Source organism: Aplysia californica, unplaced genomic scaffold (assembly GCF_000002075.1).
Source record: "Aplysia californica isolate F4 #8 unplaced genomic scaffold, AplCal3.0 scaffold00466, whole genome shotgun sequence".
In the NCBI taxonomy this organism is placed as follows: Eukaryota; Metazoa; Mollusca; class Gastropoda; order Aplysiida; family Aplysiidae; genus Aplysia; species Aplysia californica.
The window spans coordinates 81,808-106,838 of record NW_004797736.1 but is presented as its reverse complement, the minus strand read 5'-3'; the positions used below and the strand labels follow the sequence as shown (position 1 = coordinate 106,838).

Here is a 25,031-nt window from a genome sequence, read left to right as displayed (position 1 = left end):
CATATTTTAAAAAATACTTTTTTTTGTAATTGCATATGTTTGTACTTATGAAATGGGTTTTTATTCTCCCATGTTCTTTATCTGTTATGGAAAGGAAATACACTTTGATACATTTAAATTCTTAGAAATTTAAAGAGTTTCTAATAGAGAATTCATTTTATTTCTTTCTGTCAATTTCAAGGGATTTGCCTAGAATTATTACTTTCTTTTGTGTTTGTTTGACCTTTTTATCTATAGAACAGTCAAAAAGTGTCGTGATATGCAATAATTTGTTTTGAGTTTTATATGTTGTATGCTATATAACAGAAAGAGAGAAGATAATTACATATTTATGTGAGAAAAGAAAGAGCCAGAATAATCAGATCTTTACTGCAGAGATGGAAAGTAGACACTGATGGAGGAAGAGAAATAGAGCAGTAAGAGGATTAGAGGGAGAGAGAGAATTATTGTGCTGTGGTTTATGACAAATCAATGTGGAAACAACTAAATTTCATGTATGACTTTGGGTAAGAAATGACATGAACTTATGGATTTTCAACATGCTTTTAATGTCTATCATAAATTTTTTATTTTGATAGTCTCATTTCTTCCTTCGCGAAGCATCTAACTTTATCTCATTTCATGTGAAATACATAGCCAGGCACGGATAACTCAAACACGCTGGAGATTGGCTAATGTGTTTGACACTACCATAATTCTGGTTGACCCATAATGAAAAATTAAAGAGATATCACTTGGGGAATTGCAAATTGTACGAGCTAGCTATCCGTGATTTCAAGTTTTCCATATTCACGTTATCTGTGCCTGACTGTAATGTGTCAACACTTTCCTGCTGTTTGCCCAGGTCACGGTGGCCACAGCCCAGGCCACACCTGAGGATCTACAGCCTCCCAACGTAGAGGTGGTCAATGCAACCCAGCTCAAAGTGGCTAGTGTGCCCCCAGGGAAACCCAATGGCGTGGTGCTCTCTTACAGTGTCAGGCTAGTGGAACTGGGCACATTCTACAACTCAACGGTGCCCCAGGAATTTATTGTCAGTGGTGAGTTGCTCAGAGTAGCTTAAAATGTTAAGAAATAATATTCTGTCATTTTCTTCTAAAGGTAATAGAATTAATTTTCATTTATTTTTCTTCAGAGAACATAAATTTGCAATAAAGGTAATGGCTTTTTTCACAAACAAAATGATGCTATTTTGTTTTTTGCAGAACATACGTTTTTTTTTGTTTATCCAGATCATATTTCGAGAGCAAATGGCTTTATTACATTTTGAGCTCACAAGGCTCAAACCCTATCCAAAATTAAGTCAATTTCAGTTATGTTTTAAGGGCATACCAGCCATAAGACCAAAGGTGATTACCATGTTAGCACAAGACTGACACAGTTTTCTGTCAATCACAATCATTAAACTGTTGCCAAGAAGAAGAAGTAAAAGTAGGAGGTTGGAGGAGGAGGAGAAAGTTAGCCTGAAATCATTCATGACAGTATTGATTGTATTAATGTGTATCTAAGATAATTTCCCTGGTTCTCCTTTTTCGGAGAATAAATATCTCTATATTTTTATATAAATTAATATCTTTGTATTTTTATGATGTCTTCATTCTTTAGGTCTCTCTCCATATACGACATACACATTAGACATGAGTGTGTGCACGACTGTGGGCTGCTCCACAAGTCCCAATATCACCGTCACAACTGATGAGCTTGCCCCACAAGGTGAGTTGAGATTAAATTGAACATTTCTCCTGTTTACATCTTATCAATACATCGGTCATCATTAAATTGTCTCTGTCATCCTGGCATTGGGTATAGGCCGCCAAGAAGGACTCCCCACCTGTCTCTGTTCTTCTCCCCTCCAACCAGCTGTATCCCATGTGTCTGAGATCTGCTTCTAGATTTCACTCCCTAGTGGATCTCAGCCTTTCTCTCTTTCTCCTCTCTTGAGGATTCTATTTTAATACTGATCACTACTAGGGCTGCAAGTAAACCTGATTGCTGGCATGTAAAGCTTGGGGTTTTTACGTTCAGATGCTAGATTTCCAAGATGCTCCGAGCTAATATAGAGTTAGAGAGTTATTGATTTCAAAATAGCCTTCCTCTGTTATGTCTCTATACTATTTGATGATGCATCTGGAAGTTGTTTAATGATTTCATTGTTTGTTAATAATATTTGCAGTTACACTGTTTAATATGTCATTTTTCTTGGAATCTGTGACGTGTTTAATAAATGAAAATTTCTATAGAGTTTCTTTATTTTTGGTATGACAATCAATGTTTCCCTGCATGGATTCTCCTGTCCATATTTCTGGTTTTCAGCGGGGTAAGAAGTCCTGGAAAGAAAGAAGATGCTATAAAACTCTTATCACAAAAAGGATAATAATAATTAATGCTAGTTGCTGTTCATTTTAGATTTTGATGTTGCATCTGTTTACTTTGCAGGTGTAAATCCTCCCCAAATTGTTGTCATTAATGCTGAAAGCATTGAGCTGTATTGGCAGCCCCCTGACCTGCCAAATGGTGTCCTGAAGGATTACAAGATTTTGCAGGTAATGTTATGTTTTCTTTATTTGAGCTTCAAAAGAGCAGTATTTATTTAATGGCTGTAAATTCCACAATATTTTGAGGGGTTATTCTCTTTTGATAGAGTAACAAGAAATGCTGACTTGGTGTGCAAATAGAAAATTTAGTCAGTCTAGCATAGTACTTAAAAAAAAACCCAGTCTCATTTCCTTTTGTTCCTATGTCACTTTCAAGATAAAATTGTTCTCAAGATTGCTTGTTTACTTACATCCAGGTTTTCTGTTTCCCCTTCTTTCTGTCTTCTGCATTTACTAGATTTCAATGTTTGTTTGGTGTTATAAGATCCAAGTGTGCAGTAACACATCTAATCTTCTGCGCTTAAATGATCTTAGTGTGTAGTAAGTACTGTATAAAATGAAACTAATCGACAAATCTATGAATGTGATATAAATAGCTAATGGACAAACGTGTGTGCTCTGAGTATACTAGTCAGATGGTGCCAGAAAGCTAATGTTGTGATATTATTAGAAATAGATTTAGGACTTCATTTTCCTCACAAATAAGGTTTTATGAAGTGGGAAAAAAATCATCCACTTCTAAATTATGATTTTAAAGTATTTTGCTTAAATATCATTTTTGATTTTAAAAAATGAACTGTTATGAGGACATATAGTATATAGCACACAAGCTGAGCAAAAATCTGAAACTTCTCTTCGGTAGATGGACACTGATTTTCAGGCAAACCCTACTGTAGCTACCCAGTGTAATAGGATATTGTGCTACTTTTTTGGGGGAAAACTCATTGCTTATGAATATTGAAGCAGCAGAAAAGAGAGAAGAACTGCGCATCTCTTATTTCACTCTTATGCAACTTTATTATGGAAAACTTTTGAAACTGTTATCACAAATTTTTAAAAAAAATGCTCCATCTGCACCAAAATTAAGTGTAAAATTCTCATGAAAGATGACTCTTGCGAAATATTCAAAATGGTTTTGAAAATGCTACCTCCAATGGATTTTCATAGAGCCACACTAACTATACAAGGAAATGGAAATAATTCCATCTTAAAGCCTTCTAGGAGTTAGAGTAACTATACAATGAAATGGAAATAATTCCATCTTATTATTATATAAATTCCCATTATTATTATTATTATTATTATTATTATCATAATTATTATTATTATCATAATTATTGTTATTATCATTGTTATTATTATTATTATTATTATTATTATTATTATTATTATTATTTATTATTATTATTATTATTATTATTATTATTATTATTATTATTATTATTGTATGAAGCAGAGAAATGATAGTCACAATTATTAACTCTTTTTCTCGCTGGAAATATTTCCTGATTATGTGTAGGTGAAGCCTCTTCCAGTGGCTGTGGTCTACATTGGTGATCAGACCTCTCAAAGACTGTCAGGGCTAACCAGTGGCCAAGCGTATTCCTATCAGCTTCAAGCAGAGAATGGTGCGGGTGTGGCTCAAAGCTTACCCACTGAGATCATCATGCCATTGTTTGCCCCTCTGCTGGTACCACCTCCTCAGGTATAAAGTTTGCAAGTTCAATGCTACTGTTTTTAGTTTTGTATCCCCAAGAAGGCTCTCGAGATTTTACATCTAATCACTTGGCCTCACTTCGCCGGCCTGTTTAATCTTAATTACTATTGGAGGTCATCAGGCACACTAAACACTGCAACCTACTAGGTTTGCACAACTATCAGTCATGTATTTGATCTCTCTGTTTGCCAAGAAGTTTTTACATCTGGATGAACTGATGAGGAAAATTGGGGAAAGAGGAGAGGGGGGGGGGGGAAGGGTATGTGTCTTCCCTAATCAAACGAAACTCACAATTTAGAAAATGGTCCAACAACTTAATGTTTAACTAGGAACCCACCCAGAGATAATGGTATACTTAGTAACACTTTACCTGAACTTAGATTTGGCTTTTTTACTGTCTTTTGTTACAGGAGGTTGTGTTAACAAGTTACTAATTAATGTGCAACTCAAGAAAGCCCACTCTCAAGACTTTATATGTCAGCTGGAGGACTATGTTAAACCAAAACCGACATTTAGGCTTATTTGTGATAATAAGAGAGCTGTTAAGCTTTAAGTGTGTGAAGTACAAGGCTGCCTCTTTTGACAAAGTTTCTCTTTTTCTTGAGAAGCAATATTTAAAAAAAATTAACATCTGTCTTAGTTTATGCCCAGTTTTCTATTATTTTTGTCTGTTACTGTGAATGTACAAAGAACATAACATCTAAAGAGGCAGAAAGAGGATCACTTCCTAAGGATTTTCAGTGGTCCAGCACAGTTCACATTTATTTTGATTGATAGACCGTAACATGGTGGTTGCAAAATTATGTTTTTTAAGAGGCCACATGAATGAGTTTAAAGTTGGTTTATCTTTTCTTTCTTACATAATTTCTTTTTATCAGATTTCCATTTATCATATCTTGTTTTTTCTGATATCAACTTTTTGCTGTTAACTTGTTTTATCTTATTTTATTTCATCTCATCTCTTTTACCTTGTTTCTTCTCTTTTTTGTTTTCCCATGCTATTTCTCTCTTTTTATCTTATATGTTAGTTTGTACTCCATGTCAGCAATTTGAAAATCAAACTGCAGGTGTTTGAAGGGTGCTACTTGTAAGTTCTGCTTTTCTTCTCTCCCTCCCTCTGTTTTTTCTGTCTGCCAGTCAGTCTGTTTTATTTTGTCCCTGCTCTAAATGGCTATAATATAATTGTGTTGATGTGCCTCTCTTTGAATTCAAAATTAATTCTATTACTGCATATCTTTATGGTAGTCTGTGAAAGTGCAAAGCTCAAGGTCCATCCGAGTGAGATGGATGGCTATCACCTCAGACCAAGGAGAAATAGATCAGTACAGAATCCTGCTCAATGTGGGACAACCTACAGAGGTAGGCTGGATTTTATGTTATGAGATTAATATGAGAAGCCATCAATGTATCGAAATGTTGTCATAACATTGTACATATTATGTCTAATAGTCTATATTTTATGCAATGTGGGGCAACCCATAGAGGTACTCTGGATTTTGTGTTGTGAGATTAATGTCTAATAGTATGTATGTTACTCAGTGAAAGGACTCAACTCCAGACTAATATTGATAAATTTTTAAATGAGTTAAAAAAGCTAAATCTGTGACCAAAGAAATCAGCAAAAAGCCTCTGAAGCTTAATACAATCCGCATAAATTGGACTTAAAAAATGTTTCTTTTTCTAAAATGTGTGCTCACTTTATTATATTGAATAGAATTGAAGAGATCATTTTTATTGCCTGGTGTATTTACATTCATCGTTGTCCCAAAATGTTTCTGTATTCTCTTGAATTGTATTTGAGGTGATTTGTTGGTTGTCACGATAATTTACTTTGACAGCCTTCTTTTTTTATAACTACTTGGACTTTGCTAAACTGAACTCCAATCAAATAGTTTGAAAAAAATATGAAAATGTTCTTCTTATTATGTGCTGATCATATGGTGAAGAAGCTCGGGAACTGATGAGAAACATTTTAAATGGAATTTCGGGGTTTTCTTTTTCTATATCGCGTATCATACTAAATTAATTCCAATATACTATACTTGTTTGTACTGGTTTTATTGCAGGTAGTGCGAGGTGTGGGCTTAGAGACAAGTGTTACCATTCCAGACTTGGTTCCTTACACCGAGTATGAGGTACGGCTCCAGGCGTGTTTGCGTAACGTGCTTAATGGTTGTGGCACAAGCAGTGGTGTTCTAGTGCAGACAAAGGAAGACGACCCCCAGGGAATGGGTGCTCCGAGGTTACGAGCTGTGTCCTTTGATGCGGTGCACATTGCTTGGGACCCGCCATCTGAACCTAACGGACTCATAAAAAAGTACAGAGTGTATCAGAGACAGGGAGACAGCTCAAATCTTGATATTCTCATCAATGAAGTGGATGGGGACGTGTTCGAGTTTGTGCATTCAGGACAAGATATCAAACCTTATGTGGTGTATGAATTTAAGGTATGTTTTCGATCATTTTTCATATTTTAGTTACAATAATGTTAACAATGTATGGCAAAGTATTTTATAAATTCAGTAACTTTTAAAACAAACTCATTTTGCTTGTCAGGTTTGTCTTAATAGATAATTCTTATTATGATTTTACTTCCATTGTTTAGATGCAACACAAAAGGGAAGTTGTTATCTTGCCAGTCTACTGTAACGAGTTCATAGTTTTATCCTTTTCTACTTGCTGAGACATCTCATATTAATCAATTGTAGGCTTAAAAGTATTACTTTTTTGATAGGATGGGTTTTGTATTATGCATTATTTTGTTGTTATATCAGTGAAAAATATTGCAATTTCCTGATTTACCAGAATTTGTAGGAAAGAACAATACATATTTGAAGTATCACCTAATTAAAATTGATATTTGTTTTTTGAAACTAAGTTGGCCTGGTGTTTTATATTTACACTGTTTTATAGTTTGATATTTGATAAGATTTTTCCAAGTTGCACTAAGAGTACTTTTTATATTCGGTCTCAACTAATTTACCAATATTTTTGTGATGCAGGTCGTTGCAAAGAGTGATCAGGGAGAAGCAGAGAGTAGCTGGGCCTCAGTCAGAATGCTGCAAGCCTCTCCTGAAGGTCTAGCGGCACCAGTGGTCAGTTCTATCAGTACGTATGGAGTGTCTGTATCGTGGTCACCACCAGGGCAGGAGAACGGACCAATATTGGAGTACAGAGTTTACTACAAGCAACTGTCTCCTGTCCCCCAGGAAAGAGAAGACCATCTAACAGTCGGAGGAGACGTAGCTCAAACAACTCTGAGTGGTCTAGAAGCTTACTCTCAGTATGCAGTCTCTCTTGAAGCGAGAAATAGTGCTGGAAGTGTTCGATCTCGAGCTGTTACTTTCACTACACAAGAGGGTTATCCGTCAGGTCTGAGCATGATTGATGTGGAAAAGATAAGCTCGGGTACTGCTGTCATATTGTCTTGGAAGAGCCCAGCAAAACCTAATGGAGTGATTGTGGCCTATAGGATCTATGAGACTGGCTCAGATGGGGAAGTTTACAGAGGTTTGGCTCAAGATTTTGAATTCAGGAGACTGACCCCATATACTGAGTACTCAGTCAAACTAGAAGCTTGCACAAAAGTCGGGTGTACTTTGGGCGAGAGTCAGTCATTTTACACAGCAGAAGTTGCACCTTCAGCCCAGCCAAGCCCATCTTTTGGAAACATTGATGCCTCTTCTGTTCAGGTTATGTGGAAACCACCATTGTATCCAAATGGTGTCATAAAATCTTTTGAAGTTTTACGGACAAGTAATCCCATAAGGGCCAAGAGAGATGCAACCAGTTTTGTCTTTTATTATTCTTACACTGATCTGACACCCCTTCCTATGTCAATGGGTCCTTGTTCTCAAAGTTTTCAGAAGTTCAACTGCAGGCAAAGCCCTGAAGGATATGGCTCTAGTCACAATAAAACCACAAACTCTTCTTTTCATTTCCAGTCCTTTAACTTGCCTTTCAATAATATAATGATTGATGGCAGGGAGAATATGATACTAACCCGTATGAAGAGACAAAGTTCAGATCCAGAAATTGTTTACCGAACAGAGGACACAGATCATGATTCCTATGAATTTATCGACTCAAGTCTTAAGCCTTTCACAGAGTATCGGTACAGTATTCGAACCTCAAACTCTCTTTCCCACACTGATAGCCCATGGCAGTCAGTTCAGACTCAACAGGCAGCTCCAGAAGGGGTGGGTCCGCCTCAACTCGCACACATACCTGACGACATTCACAGCATCAAGGTGACCTGGTCTCCTCCGGCCCAAACAAATGGGGTTCTTCAGAGCTACCAGATTCGGAGAAATGACAGCGTCCCATTTTCATTTCCAGCAGATGGGGATCGCCAGTTTGAAGACTCAGGACTTGCAGCTTTCACCGTGTATTCATATAGGCTGACTGCGTGCACAGGGGCTGGCTGTACTGTTAGCGAACCTTCCACCATCCGAACCATAGAGGCTGCCCCTCTCTCTGTTGATCCACCCACAATCACACCAGATAATTCCTCAGCCTTGACGGCATCATGGGAGAAACCTCAGATCACAAATGGAGATATCACAGACTTCCAGCTCAAAATGGATGGTAATATTGTTTACTCAGGTTTGTTACAAACTTTCACTATAGGAGGTTTAACTCCCTATGAAAAGCACGTGTTTACTATAACAGCCTGTACAAAAGGGGGGTGCACGGAAAGTGGTGAGGTGACTGGAAGTGCTGACGATGCCCCACCCACTGGTTTAGCTCCACCCCTTTTGAGAGTGATCAGCTCTAAGGTGATTGAGATCATATGGTCGCCCCCAGCCCAGCCCAACGGTATCATCTCGTCATACGACGTGCGGCGTGACGGTCGGTTGATCTACACCACAGACATCTCGGTGAGCGGTAGCTTGATGACCTCCCACACAGACTACAGCCTGGAGCCAGGGGAGGAGTACACCTACACCATTGTGGCGAGGAACAGGCAAGTTCAGCAGATAATTTCACTCTAGATTTGGTTTGTTTATATAAAAAAAATGTTTTGAACATAATTTTTTGTAAGGGAAGATACTTTTTTCTCTTTCTTTTTTGGCTTCATTTGTGGATTCCCTTTTGATAAACTAAATGACAGCAGGTTTATTTTAACAAATGTTTTAAAAATCCCCCCCCCCCCACACACACATTGTTACCCTCTTTTTGGCTTCATTTGTGGAGCCCCTTCTGATTAACTGAACAATGACATAAGCAGTTTAGTCTAGGATAATACGTCTTCATCCCTTTCAAGTTATGATGTCACTTATATAACATGTGTCAAAGATATTAAAAAAACAACAACTCTTTCTTACTTTTGGTATAAATTTGAATTGTATTTTTGAGTCAGGTTCTCCACATGTTTATTGTATGTTTAAAGAAAAAAACCCAACAACAACAGAATTAATCAAAGAAAGAAAAAAAAGGCAGACTACTTACTGCAGTCTGCACCTACTTGCAGCTTTGTTTTGTGTCCTACTGACTTTTTATGTTAAAAGGGCTCCTAATTTTTTCAGAAAGGGCAGTACTGAAAGTGGACCAGCCAAAGCTGTGACCTTTGCCTCTTCCCCCACTGGCCTGGCTCGACCTGTTCTCACTCCAATATCCTCCACGTCTATCAAAGCTGATTGGGCTCCTCCAGCCAACCCGAATGGTGTCCTCACCAATTACACTCTGTATCAGGGTAAGAAAAATAATTAGATCATTATTTTTCCTTATGTTTTATGTGCCGAGAGCTTATACTTGTATAGGATAAAGTGCTGTATATTTGTTATATATTTTTTTCTTAATTTTCTTCTTCATCTCCTCCTCCTCCTCCTCCTCTAATATCTGTGGTCATAAGATTTATAAGCATTGTGTGTGTGTGTCTCTCGCATAACACTACTGAACTGCAAAGGATGTTAAGAATATAAAAGAGTTCCTGAAATTGTAGTTATAGTAAATGTTTTGCGTCTCCACTGATGCAATTCAGACCCTTAACGAAGTGGGTTTCTTTGACAGAAGACTGGTTAAAGTTTCACCATATTGATATCTGTGTCTATTTGTGTTGAAACAAGTTACGAAAAGAGTTGTCTGTGCAACCTTTACAGCATGGGGGCTATTCTTAGTTCTCACTTCCCTTTGGTGTGGGGAATACTGGAGTCCCTTACTCTTCAGGCTTAGCTAATTCTGACTGTCTTTTGCAGACAGTAAAAACAATTCTACACTGCTTTTGTAAAAATTTTGAAAGATAATATCTAGAATGATTTTCAGAGACAATTGGATAGATTGCGGTGAAAATACCCAACTAGATTTGAGGTGGCTGGCATCCTGTGAGGGAAATAAATGGTAGGCCTACTGGGCCTAATAGAGCGGGAACTTGTGAGAGAACTATACTTGATTGGGGCTGTAAGGGTATTTTAAAAAAGCAGTACTGTGATATTTTATCTAATTCCATTTTATCTTCCCTTTTCCTCCTGTCCAGGCCTTGCTGTGGTTTACTCTGGTGACCCATCTGTACTGACCTACACAGTGCCCGGTCTGAGCTACTACACAGAGTACAACTTCCGCATCGAGGCTTGCACGGCCAGAGGATGTGAGGTTAGCCCGCCTTCTGTCACCCGAACCCTCACAGCCCCACCGGAGAATCAGCCAGCACCATCATTAGTCGCTTTAGCGGATGAATATGGAGCTCATTCAGGTGTACGAGTTGTATGGCAGGCTCCGTCCAAACCGAATGGAGTCATTACAGAATATGAACTCATGAGGCGGGATATTGTTGCTGGTGTTGACAGTAAGTTAAAGCAAGGAGTACGAATAATTTGATAAAGACAAATTAAAATGTGAAAAAAATCTCTGAATATGTTACCCAAGCCTATGTGTACTTTTTTAAAAATGTTGTTTTCTTTCCAAATGCTTGATATTAAAATGTATTTTTTTTAAATTCCAGCTTTAAAAAATCTTTTAAAAAAATAGCATGTTATGATTGACATTTTTCCATGTATAGCCGTGCAATAAAAGTTCTTTATAATAGATCTTTTTATCCTCTTTTATCTGCCATTCATTAAACTGGTCAGTTTGTGAACTTTTCTCCTTTTACATTTGGTTATCTCTATTTGTTGTCATTGAAAAGGGAAATTTAACTTTCTTAAATACCTAGGACAGGTGTTGAAAGAGACACAAGACTGTGCCCACTCAAATTTCAACTACTAGTAAACTTAAACATGGACAGTGTCAAAATTAATTCATTTCACTATTCAAAATGCTCCACTATTGTGTACGTCAGAAATGTACCCCAATGGTACACAAACCTTTTCTCTGTCTCTGTCTCTTTCTCTCTCTCTCCCCCTCCTCCCTCCCTCCTTCTCTCTCTCTCTCTCTCTCTCCTTTTTTTTCTCTATACTCTCCCTTACCTTCTTCCATTCATTTCAGAATGTTGATGTACATAACTAACCTTTGTCCTAGGTACAGATCTAAGCTTTGGTGACTCTGTGCGTGTTTACAACGGAAGCGGTACTCAGTACACAGACACAGACTCTGCGCTCCGACCCAACAGTCAGTATCAGTACATGGTCATCTCGGCTAACTCTGCAGGCAAAGCTGGCAGTGCGTGGGAGGCTGTCCGAACGAAGGAGGGTCCACCAGAGGGTGTGCCCCCACCTGTGGTCAATGTGAGCTTTTGTGACTAGATACTGCCACAAGTTAATGCCTTAAATGGTATTTGATAAAAGGAAAGAAGGAGATGATGATGATGATGATGATGATGATGATGATGATGATGATGATGATGATATTGAGCGATGAGCTAGTGTTCATCAGTGTGGTCTGAGATTCTATTCCAAATATTTATGATGATGGATTGTAGAGACCAAAGGATATGTATGTAGGTATAAAGAGTTGCTACAGACTTTAAGAGCTATAAACAGTCATTGAAGTTGCATATCTTTAATGTCATTACTCATTTATCTCTGGGAGCAGCATCTATGCTCAGTGAATAGTCCATCAGAACTGCATGAAGAGCATTTTGATGTATCCTTATTTGTATTCTGACATTACCAGCTATAATCCAGTTTTTAAAGTACAATCGAACTTGCTCTAATGGCCACATGTATATAATTATCATCTGTACAAACGACCACTTCCCATTTTGCGCCTTGTTCTGAAATAGACACTTTTCTCCTAGGCAATGGGTGGCTGTCTTAGAAAGTTTTGACCTTATAATTTCAGATTTCAGTACCCTTTATACTGAACCGTCCGGTACCACTCCTTTTTCCTTCTAGAGTAACTCTCTTCTCATGTTTTGTTGGTAGTAAAGTTGTCTTTATCAATTGAGGATAATCCTGAATTTCGCCAATAATTTTGTTCCTCCACAGTCCACATCCTCCAGCACTATTACAGTGTCCACAGCGCCACCTGCGGTGCCAAATGGACAAGTCCGACTGTACAGAATTCTTGTGAATGACACAGTTGTGAGTGTAAACAGTACTCCTCCATCTTTTCCTTCACCATTCCCATTTTGTGTCTCCCCAGGTTATATGCCACTTTTTATCTTTACTGTATTTTGACTTTTACTATGTTGGCCTGTGTTGCACACAGTAACTACTGCATTGCAGAAACTTGATACGCCCTGCAAGTAGAATGACCTCAGATTCATATCCTGCTGGTATGCTCAGTAGTGAATTACTTCCCAAATTTAAGATATTTGAGTATTGTGGTAAAATATAATGAGACAAATTATCTCCTGTTCGCAATGTTCTGGTTTTGAAAAGTCCTAGCAAAATAAAGCGTGGGAAGATCACACAAAATTTTAGGACTTACACATTTCCATTTGTTACAATATAAAAATTGATACAGAAAGTAGCCTATGAAAGGTTTCAGGCTACGAGCCTAATAATTTAGATCCCTTATTTAGATATAACGTTTTCAGATATTTGTGAATTGGCCAACTGTAGAAACTGTACTTTTCTTTAGTTGCAATCCTAAAATCAAAATTTTGTCCTGTTGATAAGAAGTTTCAATTTACATTTTCAGCTCAAAATAACTTCTTTCACTTATATATAGGTATACCATTCACTTTATGTAGAAGCACTTGGACCTGGTTTGCCCACAGAAACAAAAGCTGATCATTTTCTGTTTTGTTCCCTCAGGCCTCTTCTTCTCCTTCTCTGCGGCAGACAGTCGGATTGTCTACGCCTCTTTTGCCCTTTACTATGTATCAACTGAAGGCCCAGGCATGTACATCGGGAGGATGTGCTGACAGTGAAGGGGTCTCAGTGAGAACTGACCCAGCCAAACCCACAGATCTGGCCCCCATCCAAATTGTTGCTGTCGCTTCTGTCAGCGTGGAGCTTGAGTGGACTCCCCCAGCTAGTCCTAATGGCAGAATAACAAGGTTGGAATAGAAACATGATATGTTTGGGATTTAAATAAATGCTCAGCAGGCCACAATGCTTTATGTCTCCCTTTTGAAACTGAGGATTGTGAAATGAAAAAATATTATACATTATCAAGCAAGTCATTATAAAGTGGTGTGGTTTCCTGCTGGTGAGACTGCAAAAGGCTAGAGTTTCTTTTTTTCAACAAATTCATCTAGTTTATATGATATTGAGTATATTTATAAGGTAAAGGGACAGCAGATGTTTTGAGGGAGAATGTCTTTTGGGATAAGGTTCTGACTGGAAGCATATTGAAGTCCTCAAGATCAAGAGATCATGTCACAGTTAAGTCACAACTTGCAAAAGCTCTCTTCCAGCCTTTTTTCCTTACTAAAGTTCTTGGTGTCTGTGAGAATATTACCATGTTCCTGGGGGTTTCAATCCTTTTATTTCTTTTGTTTCAATATAATAACCAGCTACACATTTTATGTTTGATTCAGAGGAGTGGGTTTATCTGTTCTAAAAACAGGACATAGATTATGCAGATTGTTCAACAGAAGATACTACCTGAAATAGGGAAGGTTGATTCTTTGGGGAATTAAAGAATAGAAATGTTCATCATGCTTTACCCTAAGGGAAGCTCTCAAACAACTATCAAGCTGATAATGAAACCCTGAAGACTACTTTTAGGACTGCACTGAACAACAAGGACAAGATCCTCCACTCATGAGCAGTAACCTTTTCTGATGTCCTCTCTGTATTCTGAGCGTTATGCAGCCCTTAACACAAGGACATAAAATATCTGGCTGCATTCCAAAACACCCAGCACCTGTCCACTGAAAAGACAAGCCAATGGATGCCTTCACTCAGCAAAAACATTCAGAACAATGAAGGGTCAGATAGGTTGGCCTAGGAGAGAAGTAGGATGACAATTGAGAACAATAGCGGAAGCTACATAAAGAGGTTAAAAACTATTGTCAAGGTGCTGAAGAGGAGATAGTTTACACAATATCTTGCATGTAACAACTGGGTCAGCGTGAATTCGGGGCCCTTCCTACTTGCCATTGCAGTGCATCAGCTATGACCGTTGAGTTCTTCCCATAAGAGTAAAAACACTCGTACATGAGTCTTGTTGACCTGTCTACTGACACTGCATTACTTCATAATCCAACTCCTAATGCCTCGTAATTACTAGTCCAGTGGTAACAATGTACAGTCACTCAGTGGATAAAGCACAATACCTTATACCCGTCAAACCCATTGATCAGAATTTTGGCCTCCTTGAACAACTCTGAGGCACAAGCATTGTGGTCTAGTGGAGAAACTGCTGCATTCTGTGATATAGGTTCAATCTTTCACAGTACAACCTGTTTGAGTGAATGTTAAAGAAGTGGGAAAAAAAATGCATGATGTTCAGTTTTCATTTATGGTAATTCATCAGTTAAATTTAAACAGACATGCATGTAACATTTATATCGTTTTAATGAATTGAGTCTTGTCAACAGAAAATTATGCCCAATTCAGAAGTGTGAAAATAATTTGTAAAACTAATTTTTGTTGCTGTTATCTTGTGTATGCTCAGACCAGTGTTTTTATGTTTCTGTACAGATACGAAGTGTACATGAGAGTCCCGTGTCCTCCGACCTTCCAACCCTTTGAGCAGACTTGTGTGACTGGTGACGCCCTCACTATCTACACTGGCATGAACTTGACCTTTATACGAGATGACCTCTCTCCCTACACAGCCTATGAGTTTCAGGTTCAGGCTTTCAACGAGAAAGGTGGTGTGGATTTCCCAGACTGGGTTCGAGCAGAGACACAGGAAGCAGGTTGGTTTTTACTTGTATAATTTGAAGCTTGTTCTTTCCTCATAAAGAACAATTTCCAATCTACTGGTGTAAGATAAATCATTCGAGGGAGACTTGTACATTCTAGTAAATAACATCAAGCAGAAGGGCAAAAACTCACAAGTTAATGGATCTGTGACAACAAGAACAACACGTGTTAGTTTCTTTTACAACACATTTGCTTTTTCTTACCCAATGTCCTGAAAAACTGTACCCCAGTCTGATCCCATTGTTGAGGATAAAATGACAGTGCCTGGGTGTCTGTACATTTCTTTTCACTTCATTTAGAGATATGAGGACGCTTGTAAAAGCAGAGTTATCAAATATTATATTGATTCCAAGCTTAAGAAAGAGATGATTGATGACAGAACAGTTTTGAAGCCCTTGCCTTAATGGATAGAGGAGCCAGGGGAAGACAATATCTCTATCCCCCTTTCAAAATGGAAGAGAAAGCTGGAGAAGCACCTTGAACTTGGTTTTGTGTGTGTAAAGAGATGCGCATCAACATGGTAATGGGTGTAAAGTGCAGGGCAGAAGCTAAATATGCTGAAAACAACATAGAGAAAAAAGAATTAGGAACTACTAGTTGTGCCCTCCAACCACTCACACCATAGCCTTACTGGACTTAATTTAAATAAAGAATCCGTGACAGCTGATAGAGGAGCAGGCTAATGAGAAATGTCTTGATAGAATCAAGAGGAGGCAGGTCTACACAGAAGACTTGCTGTTTTTAACTCACGCAGAGAATGATTTTCACCGTTTTCATAGCTCTGAAATATGAAGAAACAAACAAACAAACTGTTAGCAACTATATTCAGCTAAGATGAGAAAAGCTCCTTCAGTAGTTGGTATATCAGCATGTATGCAAAAATCATATTGTTTCAATTGAAATCTGGAAAACTTCAAGGCTCTCAATTGTGGCCGTGATACATGAACAATACTCTATTACCAGTATGTTCGTTCAAACTGTATATGTCTCCACCTTCCTCTTATATTTGTGGAAAGAAAAAGGAAATGCCCAATATTACTTTTTATAGAAACATTTGTCTCTGATCTACTCTTGTTGTTTTCATGGTTAATCCATTTCTTAAAAAATGGGGGGATATTTGAAAGTGTTGCTCATTGTATGAGAAGGTATTCTTGCAGGAACAAATATTTTACATAAAGTGATAGCATTTGAATTGTGCTGAATTTTCCCCCCTCCAGATCCAGTGTACATCGCTTATCCACGTCTGTTCAAGAATGGAACCATGGCCATGGTTGGATGGGCAAATTCTTTCTCTCTGAACAGCCGGCTGCTTGAATACATTGTGCTTGCAAATGATCAGATCATATTTCGAGGCATTGGTGTAGAGACTGGAGTTGAGAGACAGACAAAGAATCAAGGTAAAAGAAAACCTCTATTTAAAGTACCTCGCTCGGAACATTCTCTATCTTACCATGTAGTGATTCTATGATCAGGATGATAATGATGATTACAGTAGTATCAGAAGTTATCTCGCTTTTTCTCCTATGTAGTGTGCAGTGCTAAGACATATGTGAGGCAGCGTGGTGGAACCAGGCTCTCGTCAAAATAATCAAAGTGAAGAAACTTGCATTTTTCTGTAGCTTTGTGAATTTTTATCAAAATTTTGTTTTTTGACTCAACACCTTTCATGCTCATTAAAGAACTCATTTCTGTGTGGATTTTTCTTTAAAACGTTGATTAAAGGCACAAAAAATGTAAATTTTCAGTTACGACAGACTCTTAAGCTAAGGAAATAACTAATATTTGGCGGCCATTTTCTCACTAATTTTACCTCTGAAAACAGGGGACCCCCACCTTCTTCATTCACAAATATCTCGACTTGTATTGAAGATACATGGATATTTTTTTCAACCAAATAAAGACAAGTGAACAAGCTTTAAGATGGTACCAATAACTCTACATGCTCAAAAATTGACGAGAGCCTGATTCCACCACGTTGCCTCACATATGTGTATTTCTATCAAAGTACGTTCACCTCACTTCTTTCCTATTTTCCTTCTTATGCACCATGAAGACTCATTTGATATGATTTAATACCTATCTAGCATAGCCTTTTTACAGGTTGTCCCTAAACTCTGGACAGATTTTTAAAAAACCTCACGACTTAATGGAACACATGAAGAGTGAATGTGCTTAAAGAGGTGATAGTGTGGTATCATTGCATTGGATTCAAGTAAATCTTGCAAAATGCATCTACCTTTTGCATCACAAATGGTTGAAATTGTGGTATTAAAGATACTATTTATTGTTAATATTCTATTTCATTGAAATCAAAAATTTGTTTCATGTATTTTGCATTTGTGTCCAGATTTCAGGAACAGGACACCCTGTTCAATGTGCACTTCTTTAAAATTAGAATATATCTCTTGCATCTGTAATATCAAAGGAAATCATTTTGTACTCTATATTGAGAATACATACAAAGGAGATGTCTTTGTAGTTTCTGTTCATTTTTATTTCTCCCTTAAAATTTCAGTGATCAGATTCTTGATCCAGGTCATCACGTACTCTGGACGTGCAGAGTCTCCCATCATTGTATTTGATCCAAACGCTGTCAACAATATTGGTGAGTTTAATTTTTTTCAGCCCTCTCATTGTAGTTTGGGTTACTTTATTTGGTAAAGACATAGACATGAATTTTACACTGTTCCTTTTTAGCCTTATTTATTTAACTGCTTCTATGTTTAAAGTCTTGTTGTTTAGCTATTATCATATCTTCATCCCTGCTTTTAGGGTAATGATGCAACTTGTAGCAGCTCTTTTTTAAGCATTTTAATGAATGGCACTGTATAGATTTAATTTAATTTAAAAAACAAAAAAGTACCAGCTGAGCTGTATGAAAAATTGCTGTGTTACTTACATTGGCAGTAAAGTCACCCAAGAAGCTAGAAAGAGAGAGATAGTATGTGTTAGTAATGAGGCATTTATTTTTTATAGTTAAAGTTTGAAAGGATTAACAACATTGTGTATTTTTGAAGGAATATAATAATAAATTGTAACCAATATGTTTTGATATTTCTTCCTAAAAGGTAGTACTGAGTGCAAGGGAGAAGTTTTAAATCTTTCTGAAGAAGTATGCTTTGTCAACTTGTGTACATAAATAATAGCTTCATTTTATGAAGATGTATATTTTTCTGATCAATTACTCTTGCTACTTTTCTGCCCAGTGATGTAAGTGATGTGACTTGTGTCTTTATATGTGTATCGGTACTTTATTCTCATGTTCTTTTTTTTTTTCACTTGTCTTTTTCAGGGACCACGCTCCCACCTCCAACTGCGGCTGCTCCAGCCAGTAGCACGGCTGTATATGAGGAAATCTGGTTTATCGTACTGATGTGTATACTGGTTCTGCTCATTCTCTGCATCATCCTAGGCTACTGTATATGCCGCTCGGGCTCTCGAGAGCCTTACATCAGGGAGAGGATGCCCCTGGCAGGGACGCGCCAGCAGCAGCAGCAACAGCAACGGAAGATGAACAGAGATCTGTATGTCATCAGTGCAAATGACGGCAGCGTCCTGGATGGAAATGTAAGACCAAGTACCAGACATTATTCATCCGATCCCAATCAATCACGAGTCTAATGGCAATAAAAAATAAAGTCGCCTCTCCCCCCCCCCCCCCCCAATACACACATGAGCACAACTCCAACCTCCTACTGATCTCTTCACATGTGACCATTTGTTAAAGTTAGTATCCTTCTGTCCATTATGTTGTGCTAATAAAGAAATGCTATCCTCACAGTCATAGAGTGTGTGATTTTTACTGTAAGGGTAAGATCCTGTACTTGTGTGACCTTGAAATTGTAGGTTGGCACTGAAGTGTGGAACTTACATTTCATTGTATCTACCCATTCCGATTATTGTCCTACAGTTTTTTTGTCCACTTGTGGGATATTGCTAGTCAGATATGGGATTTTAGAGGGTTGAGGAAAGAATGTAGTTATTTTCTTATTTTCTTCTTTCTTGCCGTTCTGTATTATATTCTGATTTCATACTATGTTGCTGCATTCACGACAGTTTTACTGTGTCTTTATATTACCAGGGTTGTGCGTGAGGTACTGCATTTTTTTTCAAAAGGCGCAATTTTCTCATCCTGCCTTTCACAGAGGTTCCCCCCTGAACAGATGCGTGATCGGGACAACTTCTATCAAGGCCCTGGCTTGGGTATTATCAACCCGGCATTTTCTCAAGATGGAGAGATTGGACGACTCTCCCCTGGGAAGCTCAGTCGGTTCTCTGCTAAGTATCATGATGATGATGACCTGCGATGGGGCAGGCCGTATGACAGTGGACTGGTGAGTCAGGATAGTTATATGTGTCACAATGCAGTGCAATCTGGCGCTCGTCAATTTTTGGACATGTGGAATTATAGTAGAATCTTAAAGCTTGTTCATTTGTTTACCATTCAATTAAAGAAAGACCCATCTATCTTGAACAGAAGTTGAGATAATTGCGATTAAAGGTTTTCGGGGTCACCTGGTCTCATAGGTGAAATGAGCGAGAATATGGCTGCCAAAGTTTGGTCACTTCCATAGTTTGAGAGTCTTTTGAAACTGAAATTTACATTTTTTGTGCCTTTTATCGAAGTTTTTGAGCAAAATTCACACATAAATGTCTTTTTAATTAATGGACATAAAAGGTGTTCGGCCAAAAATTAAAAAAATTCAGTTCAAATTGCCCAACCAGCGAAAAAATGCTACTATCTTCGATTTCATTATATTGACGAGCGTCTGGTTTCACCACAGTACCTCACATATAAAAAAAAGGTTTTTCTCGTTTGAGTGGTCAGCAGTTATTATTTCACCGTATATCATGACACAAGTGAAGTTAAGTGCTTGTCAGTTTTTGGAGATATGGAGTAATGGGTATAATCTTAAAGCTTGCTCATTTGTCTTGCTTTTGATGAAAAAGATGTTTATCTTTTATAGAAGTCGAGATATTTCCTGTTGAAGGAGGTAATTGTTGCTTGTCACGGGAGGTAGACTTGGTGAGAAAATGGCTGCCAAATTTGGTAACTTCTAAAGCTTGAGTGTCCTCAGAAATTGTGAATTTATATTTTTTTGTGACTATGGTCAATGTTTTTCAGTAAAATCTACTCAGAAATGTGTTTTTAAATGGACGTTAAAGAGGTACTGAGTGAAAAATAAAATGAATATAAATTGACCAACAGGCTGAAAAATACTGGTTTCTTTCATTTCAGTATTTGGACAAGAGCCCGATTTCACCACAATGTTACTCATATAATGGACTCTGTCATCGTTTGTTGCTCTTACACTTACTGAATTACACGAGCGTGTTCATTTCTTCCGATATACTGCTGGGGGAAATTTTGTAGACAACAGTCATTGGAACTTTGTTGAGTAATAGTACTTTAGTGAGATGGTGTGATAAATGCAACATATCATTTAGTGGAAATGATATACAGTCAGGCACAGGTAACTCAAATAACAAAAACACGTTGTGGATTGACAAAACATGTGTTCCGCACATCCATAATTTGGACAATGTATGGCTCTTTTCGTCTATGCAGACGGTCAATTTAGCTTAAGATGGTCTCAGGATTGTCTTCATGCAGCTTCTTTCATGGCTAATTCTTCCTATGTTTGAAGCGCAGATTCTGTTGCAGTGCTTGCATGTCAGTGTCGTAGATCGAAGCTCTGTTTTTCCGCTGTTTTCCTTTCATCGTTGGCGCTTCTCAGCCTGGTTGTTTCTGAGGCTGTTCTCTAGCATTTTAGTTCTTTCCTTTATAATTTTCCTCCATGTTTTCCGGTCCTCAGCTATTTCTTCCCAGATGTTAAAATCTACTCCAAGCTTAGATAAGTTGTTTTTGCAGGTGTCTTTGTACCTCAATTTTGGTCTTCCTCTTTGTCTCTTTCCCTGGGCAAGTTCTCCATTGAGAAGTTGCTTCGGAATCCGGTTGTCATCCATTCTCTTGACATGGCCAAGCCATCTCAATCTTTTTAAACACAGGAGGTTTGCCCGTGCCAACTCTTCAACATTTGTAACTTTGTCACGCCACGAAATGCGTAAGATCTTGCGGCAGCATCTGAGATGGAAAATGTCGAGGCGCTTTTCTTGTCTGCTGTACAAGGTCCATGTTTCAGATTCATAAAGGAGTGTGCTGAGGACACATGCTTCGTAAATCTTGATCTTTGTTTTGATGGTTAATCTTTTGTTTTCCCATGCTCGTTTTGTCAGCCTTCCAAAAGTTGTTGCTGCTTTCCCTATCCTGATGTTGATCTCATAATCAAGTGATGTTGTAGAGCTGATGGAAGACCCCAGGTAACAGAACTCGTCCACTGTCTTAAGTTCTTTGTCATTCAGCCATATATGGCTCTGCTCTGCACCTTCTTGGGTAAGGATGACTGTTTTCTTAACACTGATGAACAAGCTAAAGACCTTGCATGTGCATTATAGGCGATCCATCATTGTTTGTAGGGTTGATTCACTGTGAGCAACAAGAGCAGCATCATCGGCGAAGAGAAGGTCTCGTACTGTTGTTTTGTTAATCTAGGTCTTGGCCTTGAGTCGAGCAAGATTGAAGAGCGACCCATCAGTTCTCCAGTGGAGGAAGACATCCCCTGGTGACTCTTTGAATGCGTATTGCAGTAAGACAGCAAAATAAGCGCTAAAAAGGGTTGGTGCTAAGACACAACCTTGTTTTACTCCGGTATTGATGTTGAAACTGTTTGATGTTGAACCGTCAAACTGAATGGTGGCTTTCATATATTCGTGGAATGAGATGATGAGCAGTAGCAGTATTGGGAGACAGCCAATTTTTCCAAGCACCATTAACAGTCCTGATCTACTGACTGTATCAAAAGCTTTTGTCACATCGACGAACGCAGTATATAATGGCAGTCGTTGCTCCCTGCATTTTTCTTGTAGCTGACGAATAGAAAAGATCATGTCCATTGTTGAGCGGTTTGATCTAAAACCGCATTTGCTCTCTGGTAGGACTCTTTCTGCTAGTTTCTGATGTCGTTTCAGGATGATCCTAGCGAAAGCTTTTCCAGTGATGCTTATCAGTGAGATACCTCTGTAGTTGTTGCAATCTCCTTTGTCCCCTTTGTTTTTGTAGAGTGTGGTGATTTTGGCATCTCCCATGTCATGTGGAATTTCTGTTTTCAGCCAACAAGTCGTTAGTAGCTTGTAGAGATATGGGAGGAGAGTCTCTTTGTTCTCTTTCAGCACTTCAGCAGGTATGTTGTCATTTTCTGCTGCTTTTCTGTAAGCGAGTTCATCGATTGCAGAGGAGAGTTCTTCTTCTGTTGGTGTTGTATCAAGTTCTGACATTTCGGAGAGCTGAGGAATGGCCTCATGTAGCTGTCTATCAATATGTCGCTCCTCTGAGTATAAGTCTGAATAATGTTCCACCCATCTTTCCATTTGTTTCTTCTTGTCTGTCAGCTGTTCACCTGTGGCAGACTTTAGAGGTGCCTCTTTGTTTGCTGTTGGTCCAATAGCAACTCTGATGTTTTCATACATTATCCTGATATTACCTGTATCGCTGACCTGTTGAATTTCTGAGCATAACTTGTCCCAGTACTGATTGGCACACTTTCTGGTTTCTCTTTGAAGGTTGGATTTAGCAGCACGTAGTTGTTGCCTTGTACTCTCTGTTGGTTTTGTGTTGTGTTCTATCAGGATCTTACGCTTTTTCTCGAGTAGAGTTGCGAGTGTTGATACACTAGCCTCAACCCAGTCCTCCTTGTAAGGTCTTTCTATTCCAAAAGTAATCGACGCGGAATTATAAATTGTTGATCTCATGCTATTCCACATGTTGTCTGGGGATGAGCTATCTAGATATTGGAGCTCTTCTTTAACATGTTCTTGAAATTTTGCCTTTAACGCTGGGTCTTTGGTATTTCTTATGTTGATCTTAGGTTTCTTTTGTTTTTCAGCTCTTGGGGTTTTCTTTGTGACCATCTTTGCCTTAGCTATAACTAAAAGGTGGACTGTGTTGCAGTCTGCACTGTAGAAGGATCTTGTTTGCTTTACCATGTTGGCATCTTTCTTTCTGACGACGACGAAGTCAATTTGGTGCCAATGGCCTGATCTTGGATGGCACCAAGAAACCTTGTGTCTGCCCTTGCCACTGTAGAAGGTGTTAATGATGCAAAGGTTGTTATTTGTGCAGAATTCTAAGAGTCTCTGACCATTCTCGTTGATTTTTCCCAGCCCAAAAGGTCCAAGGCAGGTGGGCCATACTTTGTTTTCAGTACCTACTCTTGCATTGAAGTCGACCATGAGAAACAGTTGGTCTGTTTATGGGACGTTGTTGATTGCATCCTGAAGTTCCTCATCCTGAAGTTCCTTGTAAAACTGGTCTTTTTCTCATTTTCTGTTGTTAGGGTTGGGGCATAGGCGCTGATGAAGTGAGCCTTTCCAGTTTTGGTTTCCATTTCCATGACAGTGATACGTTCGGATATACCTTGGGGGGTGCTGATCCTGTTCAGCAATCTGTTGCGTACGGCAAAGCCCACACCATGGATTCTCCTCTCATTTTCCCCAAGACCCTTCCAGAAGAATGTGTAGTTTCTTTCCCTGATGGTACCAGAGTTAGCAAGTCTTGTTTCTTGCAGGGCAGTGAAGTCTACATTGAGTCGTGTGAGCTCCCTGTCAATGATTGCTGTCTTTCTGGTGTCCTCTGTTTTCTCCATGTTTGTAGTGTCCAATCCGGTTGTCATTGTTCTAACATTCCAGGTCCCCAGTTTCCATGGGGTTAGTTTTACTCTTTTTTTGCCTGGTGCTGGATTTAACGTCTGCCTTTCGGTTTTTGTCCTAGCTCCATACACCCATAGAAGCAAACAGACGTGGCGGATCAGCACCTTACTGACTGGGGGCTGCCCAGTTTGAGATGGGCGGTAGCTGATCAGTGTGACTGAATAGTCACTCCCATCGCCAAAGGTGCCCCGTGGCGACATCCTGTCTCGCCAAATAAGGATGTCTTATAACCCGTAAACTGCCACCTCCCGTGTTTTTTCCCTTGCTCGTCACAAGGATGGAGTGTCCTCTCCATAATCATATAAATGCTGTTGTAGCTGAGGTTGAGCTGTGGGTCTGATCCGCTGTATTTGCTCTTTTGCAGCGTCCTCCCAGAAATCTTGAAATCTTGACTAAGCTAAATGCCTGGGCCTGACTATATGGAGAACGTGCCTTGCCCAATTTGCACGAACCCTCTCTCGACTTAGCTGATTAAGTCCAAAGGAGAGACGAGGTCAATACATTTGGAACCAGTAAAGTTGCAGGGGCTGCCAGAAGACAGTTCGGATCGTTCCTCCCTGTTGACTGCCTTAGGGGCCCTCCCTCCGGATTTGTTTAGGGTTTACTCCCTTAACCTTTTATACTCCCCGTATGCACCTACAAGGCAGTAGGAACAGCTGCAGGTAGTACCATTTACTGTCATTATGGTAGCAGCACTGAGGCTGACCTGACATCATATATATATACATTATATATGTATATACATATAATAGTAAAACTTAAAAGAGATATCAGGAGGGAAATGTTAAATTGTATGAGATATCCGTGATTTTGAGTTTTTCATGTTCGTGTTATCTGTGCCTGACTGTAATACTGGAAAATTGCTAAGAAGAGGATGAAACTGATCACATTCCAGCACCCATCTCATGCAGTTTTTATATCATCATCATGCCTCTCTTTTACTCCTCTATTACTGATGTTGGCCAACATTTC

At 38.7% G+C, this 25,031-nt stretch overlaps 1 protein-coding gene across 1 annotated transcript in view; it reads left to right on the top strand.

Annotated features, from left to right (window-relative positions):
• Positions 1-25,031, top strand: part of LOC101855895 (usherin) — a gene marked incomplete in the record, with an annotated part of 124,012 nt that overhangs the window by 97,847 nt on the left and 1,134 nt on the right. The window contains 17 exon segments of the mRNA XM_035971589.1: positions 845-1,040; positions 1,606-1,713; positions 2,437-2,543; positions 3,895-4,080; positions 5,338-5,451; positions 6,159-6,539; positions 7,095-9,058; positions 9,621-9,787; positions 10,568-10,876; positions 11,548-11,753; positions 12,456-12,551; positions 13,230-13,474; positions 15,066-15,286; positions 16,511-16,690; positions 17,809-17,898; positions 18,586-18,860; positions 19,439-19,627. Coding sequence (XP_035827482.1) covers positions 845-1,040; positions 1,606-1,713; positions 2,437-2,543; positions 3,895-4,080; positions 5,338-5,451; positions 6,159-6,539; positions 7,095-9,058; positions 9,621-9,787; positions 10,568-10,876; positions 11,548-11,753; positions 12,456-12,551; positions 13,230-13,474; positions 15,066-15,286; positions 16,511-16,690; positions 17,809-17,898; positions 18,586-18,860; positions 19,439-19,627 — 5,034 coding nt within the window.